This window comes from Salminus brasiliensis, chromosome 5 (assembly GCF_030463535.1).
Source record: "Salminus brasiliensis chromosome 5, fSalBra1.hap2, whole genome shotgun sequence".
NCBI classification, from domain to species: domain Eukaryota; kingdom Metazoa; phylum Chordata; class Actinopteri; order Characiformes; family Bryconidae; genus Salminus; species Salminus brasiliensis.
In genome coordinates, this window is record NC_132882.1 from 28,240,607 (window position 1) to 28,259,560 (window position 18,954).

The 18,954-nt window shown below is 40.6% G+C and overlaps 1 protein-coding gene across 2 annotated transcripts in view; it reads left to right on the forward strand.

Moving 5' to 3' along the window:
• Window positions 1–18,954, forward strand: part of tsnare1 (T-SNARE Domain Containing 1) — a 196,207-nt gene that overhangs the window by 137,501 nt on the left and 39,752 nt on the right. For both annotated transcript variants that reach the window (XM_072680070.1, XM_072680069.1), the window contains one exon: window positions 8,384–8,466. In XM_072680070.1, coding sequence (XP_072536171.1) covers window positions 8,384–8,466 — 83 coding nt within the window. The remainder of the gene's footprint in view (window positions 1–8,383; window positions 8,467–18,954) is intronic.

Consider the following 18,954-nt stretch of genomic DNA (forward strand, 5'->3'; position numbering starts at 1 on the left):
ATGACCCGTTCAGAAGTGTGCGCTGCCATTTGCTACATCACGGCAGTGTAATCAATCCTGGTAATACAATGCTCACAGTGGTGTTAGTCATGGCCCTCTGTGGCTACAAGGTTCGTTTAACTTTGTCTCATATGGTATTCCCGTTTCATAGTTCAACCTAATGACCCGTAGCACTCAGGCTAACAATAGAGAGATGTCACCTACCCTGCAGGGTCTTCATATCACACATCTGGTGATTCATCAAACACCACACCTCTTCTCCCTCTCGCGCTTATTGAAATATTGATTGATTAAGTGACAGCACAATGTGTCATCTTCTTTCGGTGTTTCTTAGGGCGCCATTCTTCATCTTCGCCAGCTTTTTACTGCGATGGTAATTGGTCATGGATGATAGATCAGTAATCCAAAGGGGGACAGGAGGAAGTAGTCATGCTGAGAGGGTCATTCTGGTCACTGGTACTTACACCCACATTTACATTTACGCCGTTTAGCAGAAACGCTCTTATCAAGAATGTCTTGCAAAAGTGCTGAGTTTGTCCACTCAGAAAACTACCCTAGCTATGTTGGAATAGGGATAGCTAGTCCAAGGACAGATATAACCAAATATAAAAGTCAGTATGGATATCTAGAATCAAGGAATGTGCAATACTAGGCACATCTAGACACACACACCCTGTTTGAATGTCCAAAAAATCAGAGTAAGACATTAGATAAGACATGCAATCAGATTTACAGTTTTAAAGACATAAAGGGCCAAATTGTGATGGCTAAACAACCCTAAACTCCAAAACAATAGGTCTTGTGGGTTGTCCCTGATATGCAGTGGTCAGTACCTACCAAAAGGGATCCAAGGAAGGACAACCGGTAAAAAAACTGCAGATATTGTCTTGGTGCCAGATACCACAGGACACCTTCAGAGGTGTAATTGGGTCAGAGCTACGAAGGGGACCTACACAATATCAGGCCTGTTGTTTATATATAATTGGACACTCCTTCTAATGAATGCATTCAGCTACTTTGGGTGACATTGCTGACACAGATGGATTGGCACCATGCCTATTGCTAGGTGTGGGCTAGAGGGGTATAACGACTCCCAGCATTGAACTATAGAGCAGTGGAACAGTGGAGCAGTGTTCTCTGAAATGATGGTGCTGCATTACTTTTAGGATGAGTTGGTGATTGTCCAACATCCTGACCTCACTAAGGATGTTATTGCTGAATGCATTCAAATCTCTAACAGCAATTCTCCAAAATCTAGTAGAAAGTCTTCTTCCCTGGCCAGTAAAGACACTTACTCCATGAAATACGGGACAAACTCTTTTTTTAACACCCTTGATTTCAGAGGAACCGTGAACGAGCAGGTGTCCCAGTACTTTTGTCCATATAGTGTATGTGGTAAGAATTGTGTAGCTTTAACCATAGCATTAGAATGTATCCACACAAATACATATATTATCACATAGAAAATAAAACATTAAATTATTATAGTCTATAGTCTTAATGTCCCCTCCACAAAAACAAGCAGTGATTTAGGCCAATCCTGGTGCTGGAGAACCCCCTGCCCTGCACATTTTAGCGTGGACCCTGCTACCAACATACCTGACCCATCTAACCAGCAAATTGAACAAGCCCTTCCTGAGTTGAAGGTACTGTGTTTGAGCAGAAAACCACTAAAATGGCCTTGCAAGACAATATGTAAGGATCTGGGTTGGGAAGCGCTGGTTTTGGTGCAGAATGTCAGTACTGATATCTATATTTAAGGGCAATTAAAAGCTTTAAGTAACTTCATAACTTCAGAATTAGTGTTAAGTACTCATGAAAGAGATGGTCTTCAGTCGGCACTTGAAGGTTGGGATACCCAGGGGAAGTTGAAGGTGGTGTATCAACTCGAGCTGTGCTTGAAGCTCAAAGGGCTCTTTGAGCTTCGGATCGGGTTTTGACCACTGCCATCAGTTATGGAGAGGCTAGTCCAATTTTGGCATTGTAGGCCTGCACCAAGGTTTTGAATCTGATGCTGGCAGCTGCGTTCTGGATCAGCTGCGAGGGCCTGAGGGTACGCGCAGGAAGACCAGCCAGGAGGGAGTTACAGTAGTCAAGCCTCAAGATGACAAGGGATTGAACAAGCACCTGGGTGGTCTCCCCAGAGAAGAAGGGTCTGCCAACAATCTGCATGACCGAGTCTCTCACACACAAGCACACTCACATATACAGAGTGGAGCAGAATGCTTAGAAAAGGCAGTGGTGGTTGAATACTGAACAGTCCTCATTGCATTCAGTATTATATTATTTATATAATAAAATATGTAAAAGTGTTAACAACTACATTGAGAGTACAACCTGATAAGGCACATGCATAGTGCTTAGTTCATGCTGTTTCTTGCTTGAAAAAGGCAACTTCCTGTTCTGCATAATCTTCTTATTATTATTCTATGAATAATAAACACTTCTAATAGTAGTAAACGCCTTTTCTTCCACAGCTGTCAAGGTAGAATCACAATTTTACAGGATTGTAGGACCTGGACCCAATTACTCTGCTTGTGCATATTGTATTAATCCAATGTACTGTTTTCCTACAGCGGGCGTTTAATGACCGATTTTTGGCCCCATAGGAACGCATTCAAATGTGTCCGTAAATTTTAATTTAAGTTTCAAATTATAGCTTGTTAATTTATCATCCGAACACTACCTTTTCCTGCTTTCTATTGATATTTTGAATAAAGTAAAATTCACTTCAGTTCAATTGCTTTAGTCCAAAACTGATCCCATAATCCCAGGACTGTCTCACCAACTATCCACACTATCACATTTCAATAAAAACCTTTTGTAGCTTTGACTGTAAAAATGAGCAGCTCAGGATGTGTAACCTTCAGAATATGTCTTTTAGGACATGCCACACAACACATAAGTCGAGGCCATTGCGTACATATGCGTATACACACTGTATAAAGCAAATAAGTCCCATGACGAAGGCAGAGTTGAACCTCTCCATGAAATGTCCTCTCTAGCACATCCCAAAGACTTTCAATGGGGTTAAGGTCAGGACTCTGTGGTGGCCAATTCATGTGTGAAAATGATTCCTCATGCTCCCAGGAACACTCTTTCACACAGTGGCAGTTCTGGCTTGTACGGCATTCTGAGCGAACCCCTCTCTTCAGCAGGCCAAAAATTTGACCCTTCTGTAACCTAACATATTTTTCACAGCCACGATTTTTAAGAAATGAGAAGCTACTCACTGCATCAGTTCGGGCTAAAGGAATTGTTGCCAGATTTAAAATTTCATTAATCACTGCAGTAATTATCAAATCACAGGCTCTCAACCATTTGTACACCCACCAAACTATTTATTAAAAAGACTATACCAATGCTTTAGCTCTCAAAATGGCACCAATTACACACGATTCCTTTGAGATTGACATGATGCATCTTCATGCAGAACGTAGCCATTAAAAGATGGGTGCATTGTGGTCATGAAGGGATGCACACGGCCAGAAACATTACTCAAGCAGTCTATGCCGTTTAAGCAAATATTGATTGGTATTAACAGCCCAAAGCGTGCCAAGACAACATTCCCCATACCAATACACATTGGATCCTTGGACTCAAGCTTGGACTCAAGTGACAAATTTTAACCTTTAGCACAAATTTAGATTCCTCAAACCAGGCTACATTGTCCTCAGCTATCCAGGTTTGGTGAGCATGCGCCCACTGCAGCCTCAGCTTTCTGTTCTTGGCTGACAGAAGTGGAAACCGACATGGTCTTCCGCTATTGTGGCCCATCCTCCTCAAGATTTAATGTGCTCTACATTCTGAGATGCTTTTCTGATCATCACAATTGTACAGAGAGGTTATCTGAGTAACCTGAAGCCTTTCTATCAGCTCCAACCAGCCTGGCCATTCTCTTTTGACCTACCTTATCGACCTAATAGGCATTTCTGTCTGCAGAAAGAGTAAACCCTAGAGACGTGTGTGCTGGAAAGCCCAGGAGATCAGCAGTTCTAGAAATACTCAAACCAACCCCTTCTGAAACCAACAATGCATTCACCATTGAGTGAATTGCACTAAAATGTTGTTAGTCTAACCTTACCATCAGAAATGGACAATATGGACAAAAGTATTGGGACAACATTGTCTCTTTCTAATTGAAGAGTATTTAACAGAGTATATGCTGTGTGTTTTGGAATAACTGTGTATACTATGGCTTTCTGCTACATTTTGGAGCATTGCTGTGAGCGCTAGGGAGGTCAGGATGTTGGAAGATCAACACCCTACCTCAACCCCAGCTCATTCCAACTGCCCAACTAATCCCAAAAGTATGCGGTGGAGCACTATCATTCCAGAGAACACAGTTCCACAGCTCAATGCTGGTGGGCAGTGGTTTTCTTACAGATACAGAAACACACACACCACACTGTCACTCAGAGTCCCTACTGGATTCCCCTGGTTATTCCGCTTGTCTGCTTTCTAAATTTTCCTCTATCAGTGGTTTTGTTGCTGCTCTCACTGGGTGTGACACACTGGGTTTTGCCGACCAAGCACCTCCATCAGGCCAAAGTGCATGAACTTACGAAGGAACTTGACAAGGAAGGGAAGAGGAGTGAGGTGAAATGCAATAAAGCCAGTGGTTCTCAGCGAATAAATGTCATAAATAAATAAATAAATAAAATAAAATAAATAACTTTTTTTTTTTTTTGCATTTGATCAAAGCTCAATATTTCTCAGGCTCTTTGACTCCCCCCATTTCCTCCTCCCTCGCTGCCTCTCCGCCTGGCACGGCAGCAACAGAGACCACCGCTAAATCAAATCAGAGGAAGATAAACAAAACCTCATTAGTTCTAGCAGCTAGGTGGAGGTGAAGTCTACAGCGCTCGCGCTGCCGAGCCTGCCCTGCTTTAACCCTGCTGTAACTCACTCACTCCTGCTTTAGTCGTGCCCTCGTGTGTGCTGAACCGCACATTTGTTTTTAATTGGGAAGGGAATTGAGTTTGCATTTGAATCAATGTTCTCACTTGGTAGAATAAGTACATGTGCATTGGTACAAGACAACTCATTTGGATTATTCAAAGCTAATAATTGCTTGGCTTTCCTCTGAATTAGGAAAGCAAGAGCATAACCTAGTCTTTGTGCATCCGTAGCCTAACAGCAGCTAGAGCGCTGTATGTCCGGGATGGAAAATCTTTATTTCTCTGTGACGTCACTGTCTGAAAGGGTACAGATGTCTAGGCAATGTCGAATTTCAAATGTCATCATCAGATTACATCAGGGGAGACGAACGTAATGTCAGATGTCTGAATTGATGCAGTTCAAACCACAACAAAATGCAAGACAAACCATTGCAATGCCACACCGTTCAAGCTCCCTTTGTCTGACGTAGTTTCTATGCTTCCAACACAGGATGTTAAAGTCAACGTCACATATTTTTGAGTGAAACAGGATGTGTGGGAGGGAAATTATTAGGGGCGGGACTCGATTTTGCCATGTGTATGTTTGTATAAGGCCTACATTTAGTCATGTCTGCCTTTGTTTTGCTCCCAAGCACATGGCTCTGTTTGTGTCTTGTCTGCCCTAGCCACGCCTGTCCATTAGTGTTCCACCAGTGTCTCCTTTGTAGCCATGCCCCCTTGTTAGTCCCAGGTGTTCCTCGTGAGTCTCTTGTTAGCGTCTGTATAAGAACCCCTTTGTTTCAGTCATCCCTTGTCTGGTCTTGTGCATGTGTGTGGTTGTGCTTGTGCGCAAATGTTCCTGGTCCTGCATTTGTGTTCATGTCAGTTCATGGTTTGTTGATTTGGCCTGTTTATGTGAGTCGTGTGTTCTTTATTTGGCTAAACTTTGTGCTTGTTTGGTTTCTGTTTTCTTGTCTTGTATTAAAAACGTTATCCTGCGAGCACGTCCGCCTCTGTCTCGTGACAAACCATGACACATTTCATGGATAGAAAGATTTGACACATTGGCAACTATTTTATTAATAAACTGTTTTAAACCACTTGAACAATTGATAGAGTTGACAATAATTGAGTCGACACTTTCCATCATTTTGTGCCAAAACATCAAACTAGATCAAACAGAATTCTAAAAACAGAATTTTATGGATTTTCAACACATTATTGTTTATTACAAATTGAATGAGGGATTAGCTCTATATCGAAACAGCTGATTTTAAATGAAGAATTAACCTCCAAAAAATTCTAAGTGTTATTGCAAACTTCTGCTACCAAAGAATAGCCCCACCAGTTTGTCCCTGCAATTAATCCTACAATTACACCTTGGTGTGTAATATGCTTTTCTGCATTAAGAGGTTAAACGATTGATAGAGTTGACAATAACAGAGTGCTAACATCAAATTACATACCACATAGCAAGTCTAAAAACATGATTTTAATGGACTTTCAACACATTATTTGAAACACATTACTTTCAAAACAGAATTTCAGGGACTTTCAACACGTCATCATTTATTAGAAACTGAACAAGAGATTCACTCAATATCAAGACAAGATTTTACAAACAAAGTAGACACTGTTGGTGTATGCTTAACATTATGTACAGTGAAATATGCCATACTTTACTGCCTTCCACCGTTTCCCACCAGAGGAAGTGACATCACATGTTTTTAATTGTTTTTTGCTGATTTGTATGCGGTTTTATAATACAGGTAACAGAGTTGATCAGAACATTGGGACAGACATAAAATGTATTTTCTATAATTTAATTACTATATAACTTTCATTACTAATAATTCTATTTTATTTTATTTCAGATCATATTAATTCATATTAATAATTATTATTATTATAATAATAATTCATATTAATGTTATTAAGTTGTATATCTGAATGAGGAAGCAAACAGTCAGGTGAGAGTCATTTAGGTAATGTTAAAAAATATACATTACATACAAGCATTAGTAATAGTGAAAGTTTAATATAATTAGTGTTATTAAGAACTTAATTCCATAAAGTTGCTTTTTGGAAAAATAACAAAAGGTTTATATGAAAACGGGTGATGCGAAATGTACCCCAAATCTGTGTGTGTGCTACAGTGTGGGTTAAACAACACAGCCACATATGACATGACAGCGTATTGTGGGAATGGTTAAGTTATGTGGTGTGTGGCTTAAACCACTGAAGGTTGACCTTTGTCAGCATCAGGGAGGTCGACAGTTGCAGTTCAGCTTTAGGGTACAGTGCAGTGCAGTGCTCCAGTATGCCTCCACATGCTCTCTCGTGGCTGTGAGTGGTCTGTAGAGTAGATACAATATTTCACAGACGTGTGCCAGGTACCATTTCTAACATGTCAGTATGCACGGTATGAGCATATACTGCAGGATATGTTTGATAAAGCTATTTGGCATCTCAAATAAAATCTCTTAGGAGATACTGTGCTTCTAATAGTGGTACTTTGAGTGCGGCAGGTAATCTACCCTTTTATGTAAGCACACAGCAGACAATTCAAAATGACAGAATCACCGTTCACTATCATGTAAAAAACAATCCTTTATTTATCCATTATTTATTTATTTACTTATAATACCTACAGGGTTAAAAAAATACATCTCCCACTCAGAGTGTTAATGCAGTGGGGTTAAAAGTCCCAAATTGTATATTTAACTTGCCCAAGACCAAGGCCTCCTAACTTCCTGTTCATGATCATGATGGACTACAGCTGGTAGCTTCTCTGTGCCTAAATAAAAAGGGTTTGTTGGACAGCACTTGTTGGATTGACCAACACACAGTAGAGACACATTGAGAAAGTCAAAAGGGCTCAGTGCAGATCTGAGAAGGATGATCACAGATTAACATAAGCCAGGATCAACTGTAAAACAGCAAGACGTTTTTGAGAGGTGTAGCCAATTTGCTAAGGAACAAGACTCAAGCTGTCATTCTCAGCTGAGAGGAAATAGGTTTGTATGGTCAGGAACAGCCCAAGAACCCCCAAGGTACAGAGCTGCCATGCACTGGAAGCTGCTGGAACAAGCCTGGGTCACTGCAAGCTTTGCATTGATATAAACCAGGGCTGCCAAGTAACATCATTCAACACAATGTTGCTCACCTCCTCCTTCAGCTGGGAGCAAGGCTGGTTCATGGGAACAAGTATGAGGATTGGGAGACATGGCTGCTGAAGCTGAAGCTGTATTTGTTTTGGGCAATAAAACCAAAAAAGGAGCACACAGGTAGCGCAGTGGTGGTCTCTGATGAGTGAGGACATTTGACGCAATAAACATTCAGAGAGGACAAACTGAACAGAAAAAGACAGATATACATGTTTAATATTGCTGCTGCTATGTGATGTGTGTGTGTGTGTGTGTGTGTTTGTCACCAGTAAAGACAGTGATGCATGAACATGAAGGCAGTGATGAGATAATAATAATTTAATCATCTCTCTTCAGACAGCATTGAGGACTACATTCAGACCACCAGCTCACATGTGGAGTCTGCTAACCAGGAGCTTGCAAAGGCCAGTCAGTATCAGGTAAGAATTCTGAATCAGTATTGGTCAGTATTGGCTTTTTTTTTACATTACATTTGTTTAGAAAACTATATTATTAAAATATGGAATTTAAACCCTCATTGAATTCGGCGTGGCATGGAAACACCACTTGAAGCAACATTATGTAGCATTTTTACCTTAAAATAGATGCTCCAGTGAGTTGTAATTAGGAGACTAGCATCTCTATGGTCGCTACTCCAGGCTGCACTAACTGCACTATGTAACTTTGATGCAGCAGGCAGGACAATGCTTGCCAAAACTGCATAACGCTGCATACCCAGAGTCATATTTGTGTAAAAATCCTGTATTATTGCTCTACCGAGACAGTACACATGCTTCTTTTACTTTCTTTTACTTTCTGTAGAAATCTATTAGTTGGCCACTGTAGAGTAAAGGATGCTACACAAAGGGACACAACAAAAGCTAAGCGCTTAAGTTACGGCTAAGAAAAGGCCTCCAGTATATAGCAGATATAGCTAACAAACAAACAACACAGCCGGGGCTAAGATAACCTGAGACTAGGCTATAGGGCTATCCTAAGACAAAACTGTCAGAGCATTGCACAGCATGAGAACTGTGAGAGCATGCAGTTAGCGCAGTGGTGTATTCTGATGTGTGAGGGCATGTGTAAATGCTAACATGAGAAACATGCTTTATAGCCCACTTTATAGTTCCAGCAGCGTTTTGACTGTCTGTAAAATAAAATGACAATTGGCAATTGAAGACAATATCAGTTATTATATATATATATATATATATATATATATATATATATATATATATATATATATATATATATATATATATGTGTGTGTGTGTGTTAGAACTGTAGAACATAAATTCCTTTCATTTAAAGAATGATTCAGATGCTGTGATGCTGTATATTTAATATAAAGTACATATAAGAATTAGTTTTCCTTGATATTCTTGCTAAAGGCTATCTTTCTGATGAATTTAAGCACAACATTACAGATATATAATATACAACAAAGGAAAGCAATAATTTGTGTGTTTTTCCATTGACCCCCTCACCGACTTGGTATCGACCACATCAACAGTCTGAAATCAAATGCCTGTATCCCTGTGGCTATCTTTAATAAAATATTGACAAATATGTCATTGGGTTGATGACCCTGGCTGAGGTTGGTGATTTTGAATGAGCCACTTACAGAGTTTATGATGACCCCTAACAGTGTTTTGCCTTTCATCCGAATAAACAAAGCCGTTCCACAAAGCTTATATAGGCACAGTACACAGATAAAACGTACATGACCAAAAAAAAAGTACACAAAGGTATGTACACAGAACAAAGGAAGCTATTTGAGATAAGATGGCTTCACAACTGCCTTTTAAACACCCTGTGCGCTCAAAAATAAAGCTGCTACCAGTGGTTCTTTGAACGTTGCCCTAGAAGAAGCGCTTTTGGCAAAGAAAAGAACTGATTTTTGTAATAAAAATGTGAGAGCATGCTTTAAACTGGTAAAGAAGCTTTATGTCAAGTGATGATACTACTGTGTGTCATATTTGATGCGTATTTGAGTTTTTGAGGCTGTTTATTAGCGTGATAAATCATTATTAAATAATAATAAGATATACTAAATAAAATAAACAATTTCTGCTCCCTGGTGGATTATCCATGCACCAGAAAAAATACATACAGCTTTCTAAGTTTGATATTATTTTAATGAAATATTGGGCAACTCAGGGTGTAAGGGGTTAAACAGTGATGTGAATGTTTCTGTGTGTTTACGAAAACCTGCCAACTGAAAGAGCTTGAGATGTAGTGGGTGATAAGAGTATGGCTGAAGGGGATGGGCTAGGCCCTATGTGTAACCCCAGTAATTAGGTGCAGAATTTCCTCAGGATTGTTCTGTACAATATTAAGGGCAGCTCAGGATATAAGGGGTTAAACAGTGACGTACTGTGTGTTTAATAAAACCTGCCGTGAACAGCAAAATAAAGTCACATCTGCAAAGTGTTTCATTTCATTTCTTTCTCTTTTTTTTTTGTAGCTGAGAGATCTAGTCAGCGAATGTGGATAAGAAGGGCTGAGGTTGGGTGGGGAAGGGCAGTGTGGGACTGAAGGTGTAGCATAGTGGGAGATATAGACTGCTTGGTGCGTGTGCTGTTGGTATAGTATTATCAAAGTTGTGAGTAAAATCCTGCCAAATCCCTTGAAGTGAGCATGGAGGGGAGCTTGGAGCTACACTGTTGAGCCCTCCAGGCTTATTGCAGCGAAACCCTGACGAAGGGAGGTGCCTACCTGATTGACCCCTGTGAAGAGCTTGCGATGTAGTGGGTGATGAGTGTATGAGTGAAGGGAAGGTTGTGTGTAACCTTATCTGGTAGATAGCGGAAGAGTGGAAAAGTTGCTGATGGGATTAGATGTAGGACTGTGTCATTTCGGTGTATTATTTCACTTCAGAAAGCTAACCGTTTAACCATAGGAAGTGTTGCTGATCAGATCATAAACGGACACAGCAACTTAGGAAAGGAGGTGCCAACTGCGAGAGCTTGAGATGTAGTGGGTGATAAGAGTATAGTGAAAGGGGGTGGGCTGGGCCCTGTGTGTAACCCCAGTTATCTGATGCAGGAGAGGATTTCTTCTGGATCTTCCTGTAATAATTCACATTAAATAATTGGTCTAGTGGAGACAAACAAGTAGTAGAAGTAAGCAGGCTTTGAAGAAGTAAGCCTTTCATGTTCACATATTTCTATTCTATTTTCATGTTCTTCATGTCCACATATTTCTAATGCAAAAATGGTCCTTTATGGTACTTCTAGGTATAATGTATAAATATATAATATATTGCAAATAATAGTAAATGCAAGCAGAAGGCTAATACATTTCCTTTGGCTTTCTGTTATGAATGAATCAATAGGGAGTGCATTCTAGTCATCACTGCAATCAGTTATATCTAGTGATGCATACTGGCACTTACACCCAGTTTCGATATCGGCAATAGAGAGCACAGATACCATGAAGCTTACTGACACCCAACATTTTGTTTGCATACTTTATGAAACCAAACGTTTAGACAACTTTGTAAAATACATTAAATGAAACATTTAACATTTAATGAAACTTTTACATTTAAAGCAGCTTGTTTAAAAGCCACACACTGTAGTAGCTTTTTACACAGAGACATGTACCTAAATGTGAAATTGATTGTTGTTTTTGTTTCTGGCATTCTGTAAACTGGCATTTTTTTCACTGCTCTAAAATATTTTAAACACCAGTTAAAAAGCTGTTTGGTCGAGCTTAGCAAGATTGCGCTTCCCTCATTGCACGTTTTTCTGCATTGTGGCAATTAATTTTTTTCAATCTTTCAATTGTATTATATGTTATTTGGGATAAGATATAAAAAAATACAACCTATAAAAAGTGGAAAACTATAAATATCAGGATTTATTGCCATCTATCGAGTATTTAAATCAGAGTTGGAATCGGTATCGGTACTCAGTATCGACAGAAACTTGAAACTCTGGTATTGGTATCAGTATCACTGGTGGTATCGGCGCATCCCTAGTTATATCAATATTATTTGCATTATTTGAACATACTCAGCCCTTAGTAGCTAATCCTACTGTACTGTGAACTGTAAAGCTACACATTAATGTCACTGCTGTCAGTCCTAACTTTCTTTCAGCTTAACTCTTAAAAGGAAAACGGAAACCCAACAGTAAAGGTGAATGGAAAGTGCTGTAACTGTAGTGCACTGGATTTAATGCATTTTTATTTGTTTGTTTTTGAAGTTTCTTTGTCTTTTCATGTCTTTTAATATTTGAAGTGTTATTTTTTTGGTTTCTGCAGTTCTGCCTTTCAGTCAACTCCTTTCCCCCCCTCTTTATCTGTTCAACTGTACCTGCTTCTGTGCCGCCTTTGTTTCCAAATCCGAGGAGCTGGCAACACCAGATTAGTCGACTGTGATGTTGCTCCACTATCTCTCCCCTCTGCATAATGCGTTTAGTTTTATCTAGGCAGGAACTGTCTGTCTCTCTCTCTCTCTCTCTCTCTTCCCCCTCACCTTGTGTTGTCTTGTGTGTTTTTGAGGCTGCTGCTCAGAGCGAATGTTGCTTTCGACTCCACAGTCCCCTTCAAGGATTAGGAGTCAGGTCCTTCTCTGAATTAGGAATATGAAACAGTGAGGTTTTTGTCAGCACAGTCGTGGCAGCAAAGGCAAGAGGGCTTGTTCTGGGGGTGCATGATCAGAACCAGGTAATATTCGCTCCTGTAGCTCGCAATCAGCCAATTTCATTTTATTTAGCCACGTCTGTGTAAAGATATAATGATGTAAATAATGGAGGGCAACCAATTTCACACAGTCGAACACTGCACATACACTTTAGGCCTTCTCACCAGCTCCTGTGTTTCATATCGGTGTGTTTGCTTAGTTAGGGTGACCATATGTTCAAATTGCATAAAATGTCCAGGATTTCACATCATCACGACTTCCACAGTCGCCCCCACACAGATGCAGATTAGGTCCAGACAGGTACAGGCTTTAAACATCAGTCCTCTCACTGCCACAGGTGGTCTATACGGACCTGCATCTACGTGAAACTGTTGGTCCTCATAGGTTTCATAGGTGTCTTGGTGGTCTCCCTTACTAGTCTTCTTCTTGCATGGTCACTCAGTTGGTTAGAACTGCCTGCTCTAGGCAGATTTACACATGTGCCAAAATCCTTCCATTTTATAATGATGGCTTCAGTAATTTGTACTTTTTTTTAATCCATCCGCTACTATACTCTTCAATAAAGTTTAACGGAGCTATGTGGAGTGTTCTTCAGCCCTCACAGTGTATTTGTAGCCATAAATAGTAATTAACCAGTGACTGGACCTTTCAGACAGGTGTCTTTTTTACTAGAATCACTTGAGACAATCACATTCACTGCAGTCAGGTGATCTCCTTTTCACTACTGTCACCAACTGCCTGGACATTGGTTGAATTAGGTCATTCACTTCAAATATATTACAGTATTAATGCTATCACTTATTTTACATAATCTAATTTTGAAATAACTGACTTGTTTTCACTTCAATATTAAAGAGTGCTCTTGTAAATTAAAAAAACGAATTGACCATAAGAAGCAATAAAAAGGGAAAACATCTAAGGGGGTGAATAATTTTAATAGGCATTGTCTATGTTGCCTAGTCATAACCTTTGCTTGATATTAGTTGGAGCTGTTAGCCGATAGCTGCTTGTAGTTTGTTTTTAGCCTTTTTCGTCTTCCTTTATGTAACCTGATTTATAAAATCAGCTCTCTGCTCTCTGTGCATCGATTAAGTGCCTAAGACCCAATAAAATAAAGTGCAAAACTGGAAGAATATATCTATGTTCTCCTGAAAAGTTTCCTTTTTGAAAATCCACATTTTCAGCAAGAAGCAGTCCATCAAAATGCACAAATAATTCTTCAGAGCCAGCGCCTGTTCAGCTGGAAGAAGGAACTGTTCCTTGGGCTAAACCCAATAAGTCTGCTTTTGCCTGCCGGGCTCAGCGCAGTTTTCTCTCTCTCACCCCCCACCCCCCCCACCCCCCCCCACCCCTTCTCTTCCTTCCCTCCTCTTACAAGTGAGCAAGTGAGGGAGCAAATGAGCGAGTGGCAACAGCTTTCGGATTAATTGTCATTTCATTATCTCAAGGAGAGCTCAGCCGTGACCAAACTCACACAGAGCAATTTAGCACTCCGCCAGTCCCGCTGGCCGCTCCCTGAGGGGAGGGAGGGAGGTGTGTGTGTGTGTGTGTTCGTTTAACTCTCTACATTCACGTGTTTCCTTTTAAGCATCTTTCTTAAGCCCCATAAACGTTGAGTAACGCAAACGCTGGCCAATTAAAAAAGGACTAGTCATTTTCGTTCTGTGGCCCAACATGTCAGTTAAGTGCACACTGGAAAGAAATCAAATCTATAATCCATTGAAGCAAAAGATTTCTCTCGCTCTCGCGCTCACTCTCGCTCACTCTCTCCCGGACGTCCGTAAGTAACAAGAGAGATGTTGTATCAGCCTCATCGGAGCTCAATGAACCAAGATAAAACATGATTGTTCATTACCATACTGCGACTCCTTACGCTAAACTTTAGCAAGTGGGCCGTGAATAAAGCTCACAGCACGGTACAGGGACTGCAGACTCCTTCTCTCGCAAACTATTGTTGCGACATTGGACAAGCCAAAATCCCATTCAGCCTTACGAGACTTTGTCTAGAGTCTCTACTTAACGTTGAGCTTCCAGTTGAAAATGCTACGCTGCCAAGATGGACTATGTTGTTGTAGCTAATCGAAACAGGGCAGACTGCAAATGAGAATGACAGCTTTTACAAAGACAGCATAATTAGTCCTAGTTAATTGGATTTGGTGCAGTGCGAATAAAATAATTTGTACTCATAGTTCTTTTTAATTTATTTAAATAAAAAAAACACTTTTTCTAACTTATCAGATGCCAAGAAAAAAACCCTCTCTGAGAACTTTATAAGGAACATCTGTACACCTACTTATTCATGCAGTTATCTAATCCCTCAATCGTGTAGCAGCAGTGTAGTGCATTCAAATCATGCATACAGGCCAGCAGCTTCAGGTAATGTTAAAATCAACCATCAGAATGAGCCAGGGAAAATGAGTCATGACCAGAGAGTGGCACGGTTGTTGGTGCCGGATGGTTTGAGTATTTCTAGAACTGCAGTTTGTAGACATTCAGTGAGCACCTTGGTGATGAGATCATTGTCAACGGAAAATGGACAGACCGGCTCAAGCCAACAGAAAGGTTATGGTAACTCTGATAGCCACTCTGTTCAGTTGTGGTCAGCAGAAAAACATCTCCGAACCTTGAGCCAGATGGGCTACAACAGCAGATGGCTATGTTGGGTCCCCTTTATTTCAGCCAAGAACAGAAAGCTGAGGCTGCAGTGGGCGCATGCTCACCAACACTGGACTCAAACACAATTCTCCAGATCCAAGCACATAGATTGTAGGGTCAGAATTTGATGTCAGCAGCTTGAATCCGTGGACTCAAACTGTCTTGTGTGAACAGTCCAGGCTGGTAGAGATGGTGTAATGGTGTGAGGAATGTTTTCTTGGCACACTTGGGGCCACAGCCTATTTGAGCCTATTAGATTTACTCATTGTCTAATGGCTACTTCTACCATGATAATGCACCATGTTGCAAAGCAGAAGCCTGGTTTCTTGGACATGACAGTAAGTTCAGGGTTCCTCAGTGACCTACTCAATCACCAGGTCTGAATTCAGTAGACGATTTGTGCAGGATCAACAGGGAACAGAATGCCAAAGGATTGTCCATGCCATTAAGAATCGAGGCTGTTTTGGCAGTAAAAGAAGGCAGTACCTAGCGTTGGTATATGTGCTGGTGTTCTAGTGTGTCTAGTACATTTGTAGTCCTACAGATAATATTAATATTACAAATATTACAATTCTCCATAACAGTGATCCAAGCAGACGTAGCCCTAATTTCTTCTTTCTATAAAGTTTTATGCATCAGCCAAGAATTCCCAAATCAGTAGCCATTTTTTTCTCTATCTGTGAGCTGTAAACCTAAAGTTGCCTTGAAAGAACAAGAAAGAATTTGTATGAGAAACATGGATCATTTATTTTCCCTCTGACCATTACAAGGCTGTTAGGAATCAAAAGGAAGGCGGCAGATTTTTCACATTAGTTTCCCACTGAAATTTGAAGTGCTCTCACTTGATTTGAAAGAGAACTTGCTCTTAATTAAGGCTCCATGTACCTCGGCAGCACCCCGCCATGTCTGTTTACTGAAATGTGGGTTTGGTTTGGTGGGTTTAGTGTTCGTGTGCGTGTGCGTGGGGGTGTCAGATGATGTGCACTGCCGCACGTGGTAATGATTAGTATTTGACTTGCGTTTTGCTCTTTCCTCACTCCATCCGAGCTGCATGCTGTGGCATGAGTATTGAGTCCGTGCAGGCCAGACGGCTGGCTCCCGTGTGCAGAACAGACCCGCTGGTTCAAACGCCCTCGACGCCCACACACACACAGGCATGCACACAAGGAAAGCAGAGAGGAACCTACAAGGACTAATCATAAGGAATCCCATTTATTACATTAATTATTGCTATGACAGCTAATTGCATTCTCTGAGAATTCTCCTCACTACCCACAGACCTTAGAGGGCTGTTCATTGTTTTATCCTTTTATGCTTTACTTTAGGAAAGCAGAGCTTCTTCTTAGGTTCTCATGTGTCCCTCCCGCTTAATTGTTTCCTGTGTTTAATGCTTGCGGATCTTCTGTACAGAGTTGCCAGTTTATTGGCTTGTGTTTACGCAAATTGGCTGTTTTATGAGGTACCGATTCCATAAAGGTGCATTTTGTAGGTTTACAATTTCGCACTGTCATCCATCTGTTCTGCACAGTTTACCAGCCACCAAGTCCATCAGTGGAAAGAGACCACCAGAAGGTTGCAGATGATCAGATACTATTTGAGTGGTGGAAGATTATTAGTGTATGGTACTGGTTCAAGAGTATTAGGCACAGCAGCATCACTGGGGTTTAGCCCAGCAACCACATATAGAGCGTGCTACAGTGGGTGGGGAAAAGAAACTCAGTGGTGTGGCTAAAGCTTTACGGATAGGACGTATAAGCCTTTACTTGGAAGGTCTGGAGCAGGATAGAAGTGGCTAATATTTTCATTATAATTTTAGAGTAGCAATGGACCATTGCATTGTCATCCTCTCCTAGATCCTTCCTGATCTGGTAACCATGTGGATCCATAAGCTAGTCAGCTCTTCTCATGTTCACTAAGGCCATAAGCTAACGATAGCAAAATACAAGGAAAGCAAATGATAAACAAATACAAGGAAAGCATACAGGAAGGTCTCAGTTTCAATAAGTTCAGATGTAGTTGCAGACGCATGAGCGAGCTAAACTCATGTTGATGTCATCATAATGGTCATGTGTGGTGGAGAGCGTGTGTAAAAAAGATCAAAATATGGCTTTTTGGTGATCTTGGCACACAGTAGAGTAAGTGTGAGTCGCAGATAAGACTTGAGAATGTTCTCCACCAACTTCCAACAGACCCAGATGATCTACCACAGGTACTGAAGCAAGGCTGGTACCTGATTAGACCTGCTCTTCCAGCCATGTCAGGCTCCCTTAGCTTCTTTCTCCCTTGCTGCTTTCTTACCCTTATCTGTATGTAGTAACGCATTGTTTTTTTAATTATTAAATTAAGGAACATTTGAGGATCAATGAAAATATGAGGGTCAATTGATTCAGAGATTAGTTTGAACTGACAAAATCGTCTCACTTGACTGACTGACTGACTTCTGAGCTTCTTAAGTTTGCACAAAGAAATGTTGTTCCTCCATTTACAGGTTCATGAACTTGGAGATGTAAAACTGCATGATGATCATTATGATTATGATACTGAACAGTGCCCTACAACCAAACACCTACTTCATGTTTTCAAAGATCAGGATTTTAGTAGTAGTAGTATTTAGGAGTAGCAGCAGATACACTTTGTTGGGGTAACTGTGGCAAAATTTAAGGTGGAATTGTTTATTTCACCTACAATTGTGCCACAGTTACCCTAACAAAGTGTAAAAAGGAAAAACACAACATCCAATTGCTCCTGAGTGAGAGCTTTCCTTTAAACAACTTAATCTGGGTTCTAATGGTTTACTGGTTCACTCCACCAATGGGAGTCTAGAGTCGGAATGAGAAAACTGTGTTGTATCACTATGTACAGCAACCAAAGAGCCAACACAGTGCTAGAAGACAGCGTAAGCAAGGGCGCCTCCTGCAGGTCCTGCAATCTCCATATACTTGAATCTGAAGATGTGAGGGCACTGCTGAGTAATGAGCACATTTCATTATGCACATGCAGAAATTGATCCAGGGCTTAATTCCCTTGTAATCTTTGGGTGTACTATGGCAGAAACGTAAGTTTGCGTATTTGCTACAACATCAGTTTTAAGTGAGTTCATTTTATGCTTGAGTTAGAATGATATTTACAGTAAATAATGCCATTTCTATAACTTTACTGTCATCATGTTAGAGTTGTTGCGTAGTGACGCCAATAAAGTAATAATTTTGTTTGCCGTAAACTTCCCTCCAGCCATTGATGCTTAAAGTCCATATTGTTTAGCCAGCAGGGCTCCTGGGTTAAGACCAGACTGCTGGTCTCTGAAGGTCTCAGGTCTAGATAAAGTGCCCAAATTGTGGATGGAATAAAAAAATCAGCTCCAGTATCTGACTTTGCGACTGTAATTACATTCAAGGTGTACAAGCAAAATTGGTGAATCTAATGAGGTGGCCAGGAACTTCCAGTGTCAGTGTCGCTGCTGTGCTCACTGTGATCCACCAGCAAGATAATATCTGGACACTTGCGGTCCCATGGTGGTCCTTTTCCATTGATGGATGGGGTAGAGAGTGGCTCATGAATCATTAAAGAACAGATGGACTACAGTCTGTAATTGTAAAGCTGAACGGTAGACGCTTCTGAC